The 13102-nt window shown below is 39.2% G+C and overlaps 1 protein-coding gene across 1 annotated transcript; it reads left to right on the plus strand.

Moving 5' to 3' along the window:
* The first annotated feature begins 985 nt into the window (after positions 1–985).
* Positions 986–2347, plus strand: LOC126708312 (glycine-rich cell wall structural protein). The gene has a single exon (XM_050408109.1). The coding sequence runs from the start codon at positions 986–988 to the stop codon at positions 2345–2347; it is 1362 nt and encodes a 453-aa protein (XP_050264066.1).
* Positions 2348–13102: the final 10755 nt, after the last annotated feature.

Here is a 13102-nt window from a genome sequence, read left to right on the forward strand (position 1 = left end):
ACGAAGCTGCTACAATCACTCTGAAGCTATCTGGGTAAGAGGTTAGGGATCGTGCTTGCTGATTTGGGGTTTTTTGTGCTTGATGATTTGGGTTTTTTTTTTTGTGGTCTATGGTGATTTGAGCGAGGTTAGGGTAAAGTTGTTAATTTTATGTTTTTTAGTTAGTCTGTTAGGTCCTACGGTGTTTTTTGTTAGTTTTAGTTTTAGTTGCTTTGGGGTTTGAGTGCCACGTGGCTTAAGTGGACAATATTTAATGTTTTTAACTTATGCCGTTTGCTAGTTGTGCGAATTCCGTCTCTGATGTAACGACAGGGACAAAAATGAGACGCGTTTTTCAGGATAGGGACTAAAATCGGTGAAAAAAAGCTTAGGGACCAAAGTGAGAATCATGTGAAAATGTAGGGACGAAAAAGGGTTTTATCCCTTAAAATTTTAACTTCTTGTATACATTTCCTTTTTCACTATAAATTAAAGGCCGCTCAGCACACTATAAAGTTGGCCAAAAAATTTTCATTAAGTATAGGTTGAGTTTATTCAGCCAAAAAAAAAAGAAAAAAGTATAGGGGACCATTGAATTTTTTGAATGTAATCTCAATTACATTTATTATGAGGTCAAATGATAAAGTTTACGTATTAAAATTGTGAGTATCTTTAGTGTTTTTCAATTGAGGATCTCACTAGATTACTGATGCCTAACTGTGACAAGGTCGCTAGAATATCAATCTCTAATAGCGGGCACCATTTATTTAGTGATTAGCTAGACACAAGCAATTACGGGTTGGACTTGCTGTGACCATCAAGCAACTCATGTCCAAAACATGTAGAAATTTCAGGTTGCTTTCAACTTTACATTAATTAATGCTGTCTTAATTCCTAAATCAAAATATTTTTCTATAAATAGAAATCCTACTAAACAAATGTTTCATGCAATTCAAATATTTAATTTTCCATAGTATATGCAACTTGAATTCATTTTGACAGAAAGATGGGTAAGTTTTTAGGAAGAGTTGGCGTGTTTGCTTTGACATTATCGATAGTGATGACAGTAGTAGTGGAGAAATCAGAAGCGCAAAAACTTGTAAGTGGTGATGTAAATGGAGTTGTTGCAAGAGACACAAATGGTGGTAGTGCAAGCGGTGGCGTAGCTGGTGGTGTACTTGGAGTTGTTGGTGGAGGTGTAAAAGGTGGCATCGAAGAAGGCCCAGGTGGTGGTGCAAGTGGAGGCATAGCTGGTGCTGTGTTTGGAGTTGTTGGTGGAGGTGCAAATGGTGGCATTGGAGGAGGCCCAAGCAGTGGTGCAAGCGGAGGTGTATCTGGTGTTGTGCCTGGAGTTGTTGGCGGAGGTGCAAATGGTAGCATCAGAAGAGGCCCAAGTGATGATGCAAGCGGAGGCATAGCAGGTGTTGTGCCTGGAGTTGGTGGAGGCGTAAACGGTGGCATCGAAGGAGGCCTAAGCGGTGGTGCAAGTGGAGGAGGCCTAAGCAGTGGTGCAAGGGGAGGAGTAGTTGGTGCTGTGCCAAGAGTTGTTGGTGGAGGCATAAACGGTGGTGTTGGAGGAGGCCTAGGTAGTGGTGCAAGTGGAGGCGTAGCTGGTGATGTGCTTGGAGTTGTTTGGGGAGGTGCAAATGGCGACATCGGAGGAGGCCCAAGAGGTGGTGCAAGCGGAGGAGTAGTTGGTGCTGTTCCTAGAGTTGTTGGTGGAGGAGCAAACAGTGGCATTAGAAGAGGCCTAGGCGGTGGTGCAAGCGGAGGCATAGCAAGTGCTGTGCTTGGAGTTGTTGGTGGAGGCACAAATGGTGGCATCGGAGGAGTCCCAACTGATGGTGCAAGTGGAGGAGTAGTTGGTGCTGTGCTTAGAGTTGTTGGTGGAGGTGCAAATGTTGGCATCAGAGGAGGCCCAGGCAGTGCAAGCGGAGACGTAGCAGGTGCAGTGCCTAGAATTGTTGGTGGAGGTAAAAACGGTGACATTAGAGGAGCTCTAGGTGGTGGTGCAAGCAGGGACGTAGCTGGTGCTGTGTCAGGAGTTGGTGGAGGCGCAAAAGGTAGCATCGGGGGAGGCCCAAATAGTGGTGCAAGTGGAAGCGTAGTTGGTGCTATGCCTGGAGTTGTTGGTGGAAGCACAAATGGTAGCATCGGAGGAGGCTCAGGTGGTGGTGCAAGCAAAGGCGTAGTTGGTGCTGTGCCTGAAGTTGTTTGTGGAGGCACAAATAGTGGCATCATAAGAGGTACAGGTGGTGGTGCTAGCATTGGAGGAGGTGCCAATGGTGGTGCAGGTGGATGGACTAGCATTGGAGGAGGAGCAAGTGGTGGTGTTGGTGGAGGGCTTACTGGTGGTGGTATATTCTAAAATTCCATATCTTTCAGGATCATTGTAACCGTACGACATAGGACATGCATGCATGCCCATAAATATTGTAAAGTTGTAATTCACAACTATATGTTTTGTTGGCTTTAATTCCGTGTCAAATTTGATTGTAATTTTATTCAATCTTTTGTACCCTATATTTATTGTGGGATTTGATTATAAGGGTTGTGTGATAGAGAGAGAGTGTGTGAAGACTCAAGCAATTGAAGACTGAAGAGTTTTCGAGGGTATCTCGTGACTAAGCATCCCGTAAAGTGACCCATGTGACTTGCACATGCTGGAATACGAAGAGTTAGGACAGGATGGAGACAACTGTGTTTTGCGAGTATCTCGCGGGTAAGGCCTTCCCACGAGACATTCTGTTTTGCCAGACTGTCAATTCTGATACATGTCGGGGAGATAAACACCTTGAGGAGCTTCCTTGAGTAATTAATATAATATATAGAGACATACTTTAACCCAAAAGGCCTAAACCCAATGGGTATGTGCTCAATTATGTTATATTAACTACTCATTATTCTTATCTTTATTCAATGTGGGACTTCACTTACACGTGTAACCCAACAATGTCCTCCTCACATGTGAGTCTACTTCTCTATAAGCTTCAAGACCTCTCTGTGGGCCATGAACAAGTCCTACTTACTCCCCCTTGCCTAATGGACTTTTTCCTTCATTAGTGCATCATCCATGGGCCTTCATGTGTCAACCCCGCACATCTTTTATCCTCCAAGGGAACCCTGCACCTCATTGTTGTCTAGCACCATTAGCAATAATACTTCTTTGTTGGGCCTTTTCCAAGATCGTTTGTGTGGGCTTTATGGGTTTGCTTGGTGTAATATACTGTCCCCGCTCTAACTGCGAAAGGGACCCGCCCTGCTCCATTTGTGAAAGGGCTTCAAGTACACACACCCCGTTCCAACTCCAACTACGAAAGGAATCTCGATAACCTTGCCACATTTGCCCCACACCACTATGGGCTCTAATACCAGTTGTAGGGAATTAACCAAAATACCCAACCTGTGAGAAACAAAAAAAATAGAGAAAACACATGCCAAAGAAAAACAATCAAATGCACAAGACAGTATTTACGTGATTTGACAATTTGCCTACATCCACGGAGTTGCAGGGATTTCACTATTATCAGGGAAAAGTACAAAGTGCGGCTACTGTTTTCTCTCATTGAAGAAACACGACAACAACAAACCCTAATCACAAAATTGTATTTTCTATATCCTGCACACAGGATTCACAATGGGCTACAAAACGAGCCAAAAATTTTTCTCGGGGGCATTGTCCATAGACCCCAGTAGGCTTGCCTATGAGCGCTTCGGCTTGGGCCTATCGGCTTAAACCTCTGCTCCATTGACTAAGCCTCAGAAAATCTCCCATTAAAAACCACGCAACATTATTCGGGTTGGGTCGTCAATTGGATCAAACACAACTAGGCTCCACATAGCCCAACAAATCTCCCACTTGGAGACTAGTTCAATCACCAACATCAACCGTAATCCTCCAAAACACAATCACGAACATCAACTCATCCTCCTGTCCTCAAGCTAGAAGGCCAACTGAAACTGCACACAACTTCAGCTTTTTAATAGTGTCACCCTTAGTCAACATATCTGTCAGGTTCTTAGATCCACAAATCTTCTCAAGTATTACCAGTTTATCTTCAACAAGGTAACAGATAAAGTGGTATTTTGTTTGTATATGCTTCGACTTTGAATGAAAAGCTGAATTTTTGGCAAGAAAGATTGCACTCTGACTATCACTGTGTAGAATGCCCATCTCCTGCTTCTTACCCAATTTATCTAAGAAACCATGTAGCCAAATCATCTCCTTTCCATCTTCAGTTGCTGTAACATACTCAGCTTCTGTAGTAGACAAAGTAACAATCTTCTGTAGATTTGAAACCCATGATATAGTTGTACCACCTAGAGTAAAAATAAACCCAGTAGTACTCTTTCTACTATCAATATCACCAGCAAAATCATTATCTATATAACCTTGCAGTTTTAAACTTGCACCTATGAAGCAAAGTTCATGTATCTGATGAACCCTTCAGATATCTCAGAATCCACTTAACTGCCTCCCAATGCTGCTTTCTAGGCCTACTCATGAATCTGCTCACAACTCCCACTGCATGTGCAATGTCTGGCCTTGTACACACCATAGCATACATCAAGCTACCAATAGCTGAGGCATAGGGCACCTTGCTTATATGGTCCCTTTTTTCTTCTGTCTTCAGTGACTGTTCTTTACTTAGTTTAAAATGACTACCCAAGGGTGTGCTCACTGGTTTAGCTTCATTCATGTTGAACCTGCTGAGAACTTTCTTCACATACTCTGACTGTGAAAGCTTCAATGTACCATTAGCCTTGCTCATATGGTCCCTTTCTTCTTCTGTCTTCGGCGACTGTTCTTTGCTTAGTTTAAAATGACTACCCAAGGGTGTGCTCACTGGTTTAGTTTCATTCATGTTGAACCTGCAGAGAACTTTCTTCACATACTATGACTGTGAAAGCTTCAATGTACCATTAGCCTTGTCTCTAATGATTCTCATACCAAGGATTTGCTTTGCAACTCCCAAATCCTTCATTGCAAACTGTTTGGACAATTGCTTCTTCAGATTATTAATATCCTCAATGCTAGACCCTGCAATAAGCATATCATCCACATACAATAGTAATATGATGTAAGAATTGTAAAAAGACTTAACATAGCAACAGTGATCAGCTTCACATCTCTTGAACCCAATTCAATGCGTAAAACTGTCAAATTTCTTGTACCACTGTCTAGGAGCTTGTTTTAGGCCATACAAGCTCTTTCTCAGTTTGCAGACTAGATTCTTTTGTCCCTGAACACTGAACCCTTCTGGCGGAATCATGTAAAGGTCTTCCTCCAAGTCACCATGAAGGAATGTCGTCTTCACATCTAATTGCCCAAGATGTAAGTTTTCTGCAGCCACCATTCCCAATACCAGTCTGATTGTTGACATCTTCACAACTGGAGAAAATATCTCTATGTAGTCAATGCCCACCTTCTGTTGGAACCCTTTAACAACTAATCTGGCCTTGTAACGTTTGCTACCATCATGCTCATTCTTTATTCTGTATACCCACTTATTGTGCAAAACCTTCTTTCCTACTGGTAATTCGGTTAGTTCCCATGTCTGATTCCCCAACAAGGAATCCATCTCATCCTTTATGGCTAACTCCCACTTGCTTGAATTCTCATCTTGCAAGGCTTCATTATAACACTCTAGTTCACCACCATCAGTCAACAAGAGATAATTTAGAGAGGGTGAATAACGTTGTGGAGGTCTAATGTTCCTGGAAGATCTGCGGACTTCAGCTACAGGTGTACTCAGATCTACCTGTGAATTTACATTCTCCTTATCTTCTTCACCCCTTTTCTGGATAGTACTTTCCGTCAATTCATCTAAGTTGACAAACTCAGATTTCTTTTGATCTATGTCTGTAACATCTGACACTATAATTGACCTGTCCTTGTACATAACCTGTTCATTAAATATCACATTTCTACTTTTGATGATTTTCCTGTTTTGTTCATCCCAAAACCTATAGCCAAATTTCTCATCACCATAGCCAATGAAAAAACATATTTTAGACTTTGCATCAAGTTTACTACGAGTATCAGAATCAATATGAATATAAGAAACACAACCAAAAACTTTTAAATGTAAAAACTTTACCTCTTTACCGCTCCAAACCTACTCAGGAAGTTTGAACTCTATAGGAACTGATGGTTCTCGGTTTATTAGGTAAGCTACAGTGCTAACAGCATCAGCCTAGAAAGTTTTTGGTAGTCCAGCATGCAATCTCATACTCCTAGCACGCTCATTGAGAGTTCTGTTCATGCGCTCAGCCACACCATTTTGCTGTGGTGTCCCACGAATGGTCTTCTCCATCCTAATTCTCTGTGCAGTACAATACTCACTGAACCCTTCATCTATGTACTCTCCTCCATTATCTGACCTCAAACATTTTACTTTCAAACTTGTTTCTGTCTCAACCATGGCCTTCCACCTCTTAAAAGTTTCAAATACATCAGATTTATTTTTCAAAAAATAGACCCATACCTTTCTGCTTGAGTCATCAATAAAAGTGATGTAGTACCTTGAACCTCCAAGGGATGCAACCGGAGAAGGCCCCCACAAATCAGTGTACTAACTCCAATTTTTCAGCCTTTGGTGTCCTGCCAGTTTTCAAGAAGCTCACATTTTTCTGCTTTTCTAAGATGCAGCTTTCACACATGTCAAAATCAATGGACCTCAATTCTGGTAGTTTTCCTTTTGACAACAGCATCTTCATCCCTTTCTCACTCATGTGACCAAGTCTGCGATGCCATAGGCTTGTATCAGTACTTGCATCAGCAACTGCAATTATGTCTCTTGGACTTGAGGTCATATATAGAGTACCAATCTTCTTTCCATGAGTCAATACCCTAGCTCCCTTTGTAACCTTCCAAGTACCACCAACAAATAGTATTGCATGTCCTTCATCATCAAATTGTCCAACAGAAATCAGATTCATTCTCAGGTCAGGAATATGTTGAATCTTCTCCAGTAACCAAATAGATCCATTATGCAACAATATCCAAACGTCTCCCATACCTACAATATCCAAGGCTGAACCATCAGCCAAATACACCTTACCAAAATCACTTGTAACATAATTTTGTATGATTTCTCGATATGGAGTGGTATGAAATGAAGCTCCTGAGTCCAAAACACAATCATCAAGTGGACTGTCTATTGCAAGAAGTAATGCATCCTGTACCTCTTCTGTTACAACATTTGCAGAATCATCTTCATTATTCTTCTTAGGAATTTTGCATTGCCTCCTAAAGTGACCTGTTTTCCCACAGTTCCAGCATTATACTTGTTGGCCTGATCTAGATTTACTTCTGTTCCGATTAGAATTTCTGGATTTTGATCTGCCCCAATTTGAATTTCTGTTATTACCTCTGCCTCTTGTCTCAAGGTTTAGGGTAGAACCAGATCTTGAGATTTTACCTGCATCTCTTCTATGAATCTCCTTAGCCATAATTAAATCTCGTATATCATTGTACTTGAGCTTTTCCTTTCCTGTAGAATTGCTTATTGCCATCCTCATTGCCTCCCAACCGTTTGGTAAAGAAGCGAAGACGATTAGAGCACATATCTCATCATCAAAATCAATTTCTACAGACAACAATTGATTTGTGATAGTGTAATATTCGTTTAGATGTTGTGTAACTGATGTATTCTCTACCATTTTCAAATTGAATAGTTTCTTCATCAGATGCACCTGTCTATCAAGAAACGCCCATTCCTTAGCCTTCATAGTCCCAGGTTTTGTCCCCAAAAGCGGTAGATGCAATTTTCTCCCATAGAGATAATCTTCAATCTGCATCTTCCAATACGTGAAGTCTATGCCATCAAAATTTTCTATTCCGGACGCCTTTCTTGCTTCCTCTACTATTGCTCCCACTCAAACCTAACTCTAGGCTCTGATACTAGTTGTCGGGGAGATAAACACCTTGAGGAGCTTCTTTGAGTAATTAATATAATATATAGAGACACACTTTAACCTAAAAGGCCTAAATCCAATGGGTATGTGCTCAATTATGTTATATTAACTACTCATTCTTCTTATCTTTATTCAATGTGGGACTTCACTCACACGTGTAACCCAACAATACACTCTTTCTGTGCCTACACTATTTATACCCTCATTACCCACAAATGTTGATGAGAGCTTTTAAGAGAAAACGTTAGCCAAACACCTTGAGAGTTAGAGATTGTTATACCCACAATCCTCTACATATGTGGATTTTCCTCAACTCCTACCTCTCCATTTCCATACCATTGAGAAGTTGATAGTCCAAATACTTACCACACCCTTTCAAAGTGTCATGTGAGGTTTTGGTGTTGCTGGGAAGCATTGGAAGAAGTCAAGGATGGCAGATGCAACATGGAGCTTGTTGCGAGATCCGGAGAGTTAGACAAGACACGGTTTCGAGAAGCCTTGTTGGAGTAGGAGCTTGGCCCTACATCGGGTAGATTAGGCTTGGAAGGTCTCTTGCTAATCCATGTATCGTAATTGATTGTCTAGTGGATCGATTACCGCTTGGAGGGCGGCGGAGAGGTTTTTCGCCGAGTTCTTCGGTTTCCTCTTCGATAACACATCGATGTGTTATCTTGTGTTTGCATCTCTCCTCCCTACTCTTTTACATTCCATTTTACTGTTGTGTTGTCTTGATTATGGATTAGAATAGCTTGTTTGTTTATCTGCTCGCATTTACACTATTTCGCACTTAGAATTAAGTTAGCGTAAAATCTATCGAGCCGTAACTTTAATTTGGGAGTCTAAATAGCTCGTGTTTTTAACACATTTTCGAGCTTTCAAATATGACTTCACTAAACAATAAAATGTTTGTTTCCAATGATGTGGAGACAATGATAATAATGAGAAGATCAAAAAGAAAATAAATTGATTTTCAGAATTATGAGATGGTTTCATTTTGGTTCTAAGAAATTTAAATTGTACCACTTTACTTTTTTTTTTTTGTTTTGTTTATATATATATATATTCTTTAATTTTGACTTTGTTTTCAACATCATTCACAAACCAATTTATATTAATGAGTGGATCACTAACATTTTACATTTGAAATTAGAGAAGTGCTAAGTTCACTACATTTTCATAACAAATTATATGTGATAAATTGTTATTGGTTCTAATTTAAATCCACAACTTAAATTAATTTTTTTCCCACTTATAACAACCAATAACAACCTATCATGTTGAATTTGTTAAGAAAATACTATGAAACTGTTGTTTATATGGTATTTCTCTTGAAATTAACATTGCACGTAACTTAATATTAGAAGTTGATGTGTGCTGTGAGTTCCAATTAGCTCAACTTGTAAAGCCTTTAATGGTTGGCCTACACTAAAAATTGATTGGTATCTAAGTTTGATGATAAATAGCTATTATCAGAAGTGAATATTATATGTTGAAACTCTCTAAAAAAAAAAAAAAAAAAGAGTAAGAAAAAGAAGAAGCTCATGTGTGCTAATTGACAGTCAATACTAAATCATTGGCTTATTATGTGGCTTAAATAACCATGTCAATGGCAACATTGGTATCTCTCTCTCTTTGTCTTTTTCTGTCTCCCCCCTTGTTTCCCCTTCCTTTTCTGTAACCACTAGGTTTCGGTCGTCGTTTTGGTAAACTAAGCTCACATTCGATCTAGTTGCTTCTCTGCCTCAGTGGGACAATTTTTAAAAGTTCCATATCTTTCACCACATTCCCTTTTCCATAGTCCATACTACATTTCCTAAATTTCATCTTCGATATGAAACCCCATAATTCTCCCAGTTTTTATATATTAACTTGAAGTTTCCTTTGCCTGACTAATCAACAATGATGGTATTTGGATCCAATATAATTTACAGCTCTACACGTTGAAGTAAAGTAATAACAAGTAAATGTATGAAAAAAATTGGATATATTACATTTTTTGCATGTGAATTGTTTGATATTATACACTTTGGAAGAAAGAATGGTTTGTTTTAGATTTCTGAGAGATGCTATGATTTATAATTATATATATATACAGACCAAAAACAAGATTTTTGTCATCAATTAGAGATATATACGTTATCTGGTGTACATAAAAGTCTTGGCTTGATCGAGAAACAAACCCGTTGATTAAAAATACTACCGATTAGAGAAGAAAAAAAACATAATCACAGTTTTCCAATTTCTATTAGAAAAATGAATGGGTTAAAATGCTCATAGGTATAAATTAAAAAGAAAGGCAGCTTTGATTTTTTACCTAAGTTTTAATTACCGTATATTACATTCTAAAAAAAACCATATATTATGGTATTTCTTTATGAATATTAAAACTTTTAATGAAGAACAACCACAACTACAAGCAGTAGCAACATGCTTCACCCCTTACAACAGAAACAAAAACAAGGGGGACAACAACCTAAATCAAAAGAGCCAAAAAAGAGCAGCCATATTGGCCATCCTAGGGATCCAAGAGACAAAGACATTAGAAAAAGTAGCTAGCAGATTATGCATCTTAGCAATTCTGGATCTTATTCTCCAGGGGGGCTGGCTTGGATCATGAAAAATCTTGGAATCAATCTCAATATAAATGGCCTTAATCTCCAGCTTAGATGCTAGCCACAAGGCCCATTTAACTGCTTCAACCTTAGCTTGGAGATGGAGAGTGGTATTCACTTTTTCGAAGCAAGCGAAGACCAACCCGGCCCCCCTCTCCAGTCTCTTACCACAACAGCTTTAGACGAAAACTTCGTACTGACCGCTACATCTACATTAAATTTAACTGAAAACCGCCTAGGGAGTAGGGCTGATTTAAAGACACTAGGCTCACATAAATCACACCAGCAAATCTGGAATTTTTAAATTTTGCAAACAACCTCCCTACTTTGGAAGGTAATTTCATCACATCTTTTGGGGGAGGGGCTTTCGAAATACACTTGATTCCTTGACTTTCAAATTCCATCATATAGAATAGCCCCAAACAACATTAAATCATTTGGTTTTTGGTCTAGACTCAAGCAATCCATGAAAGGGGGAGAGGAAAAGAGTTGGATGAGTTCCAAGGCTGAGGAGAACCAGAGGGCTTCCATAATCACCCCTGTTGACTATTGAACCAAATAGCCTTGGCCACCAAGCAGAGAACAAAAAGATGGATCGAGGACTCAATTTCTAGCTTACAAAGGGGACACAGAGCGTCTCTAATTTCAAAAACTCTAGCTAAATTGTCCTTGGTAAGCAAGAACTCAGCTGCAATTCTCCAAATTAGCATTTTATTCCCACCATGCAGATTAGATTTCCATATTCAGCCCCAAAGAGGCTCAAAGGGTTGATGCGACATGGGATATATATATAAAAGTTAAATCACATTTAAATTGTCAATGACCATGGACTTCAAAAAAATTCACTAACCTTTCAATCAAATGGCATCTCTGTATTTTCAATGATCAATAGAGATATTTACAGATAGAATTCTCCTCCCTCACTTAAAACTTAAAAAATTACATTTAGGGTTTGTTTAAGATCTACTTATTTTGCTGAAACTGAAAACTTTTTGTTAAAAATACTTTAGATAAATGTAAAAGTTAGTTGAAATAGTATAGTGGGACCCATAAATAGTAACAAAAAATGTAGTGAGACCCATGAATATTAACAAAAATAAACTGAATAGTAAAATAAGTTGGCAAAATTAATCATGCTAAACGGACACTTAGGTTATTATAATGTTGTTATGAAGAGAGACACAAATGTTTCTTCCATCCTAAACTGGACATCAATTGCTTCTTCAAATAAAAAATTAAATGGGTAAGATATATTTTACTTTAAATGATTAAATTGTAATTGTAGGGACGCAGGCCCAAATATATATTGGGCCTTGTCCGAGGAGGCTCAGTGGTCCGAGGATAGATCAATAGTAAGGAAGACGTAAGACTTTGAACTTCACAACCAAGTTATGACTGCAAAGGCTGGGGGAGGTGGGCTGAGGAGGAATATCCCCTCGGCTAAATGAAGCAAACATCAAAATGTGTGTCCAATCATCCAGGGTGACATTTCAAGAAGTTCTATTGATAAGGACGTGCATTATGAACGTACAGGAGGGATGGAAGCTAGGAAATATCTAAGGGAAAACTACTACCGCCACATTGAATGCTCTGTAGCTAACTCTCTAGCCGCATTAATAAGGAAGTGATATCTGAACAATATTTTTCAGCCTTACAGCTACCCCCAAAAACTTCAAGAGGGTGTTGATGGGACAAGGATCAACACAAACAATCTACTGTCCACGTGGAGGGTAGAGATGAGAAAGGAGAAATAGTATAAATTAGGAGGAAGACCCTAAAAGAAGGAGATCAAGAAATTAAGAGGAAAACACTGTAGCAATCAAGAAATGAACTTGTAATCAAACTTGAGAGAAATATATAAGAACTGATCTTCTCAGACTGTGCCGAGGTATTTAGAATAAACCAATCTATCTTCATTTTCTTGTCATCTAAATCCATTTTACTTGTTGCTCGATTCATTAAACCCCAGTTTTCCAACCCACTCACTATAAAGTCATTATATTGGACTTTTTGGGCCTAAGTTTATTTATCCTTTGGACTAGGGACTCAAATTGTGTCATTACAATTGGCGCCATCTGTGGGAAATTCAAGTACTGTAGTGATCTTTACTTCCAACTATGGTAGGTTTAGGTCCGAATCTGGAGGAGTTTATTGGGTCTCAACGTCAAGATCACTTTGTTAATCTTGAATGTAGGAGGGACTGGGAGGTTAGTGTGCATACCACCCATACTAGCAGGAGCCAGTCTCGAAGCTGGAGTCACCTTTCTCATGAGAAAAATATCAAAGCCATGCAGCTGGAGATTGATCATTTAAAGAGAAAGTTGCGCCACAAACGGCGAAAGCGAACTCCCTCTAATTCTGACTTCTCTTCTGACGATGAAGAGGATGGTAGTTATAGATGTAGGTCAAGAACTCCTCCAAGTGAGTCTTTCTCATATGATGAGGACTACCACCATGAGCGTAGTGATGGAAAAATACATGAGCGCAGCGGAAAATTAACGGATCTACTTCATTCGAAATTGATAACATGTGCTATGAAATTTTAGAATACAAGAACAAGAGAGTGTACCTTGATGTGTTGAATTTCAAAA

Source organism: Quercus robur, chromosome 12 (assembly GCF_932294415.1).
Source record: "Quercus robur chromosome 12, dhQueRobu3.1, whole genome shotgun sequence".
In the NCBI taxonomy this organism is placed as follows: Eukaryota; Viridiplantae; Streptophyta; class Magnoliopsida; order Fagales; family Fagaceae; genus Quercus; species Quercus robur.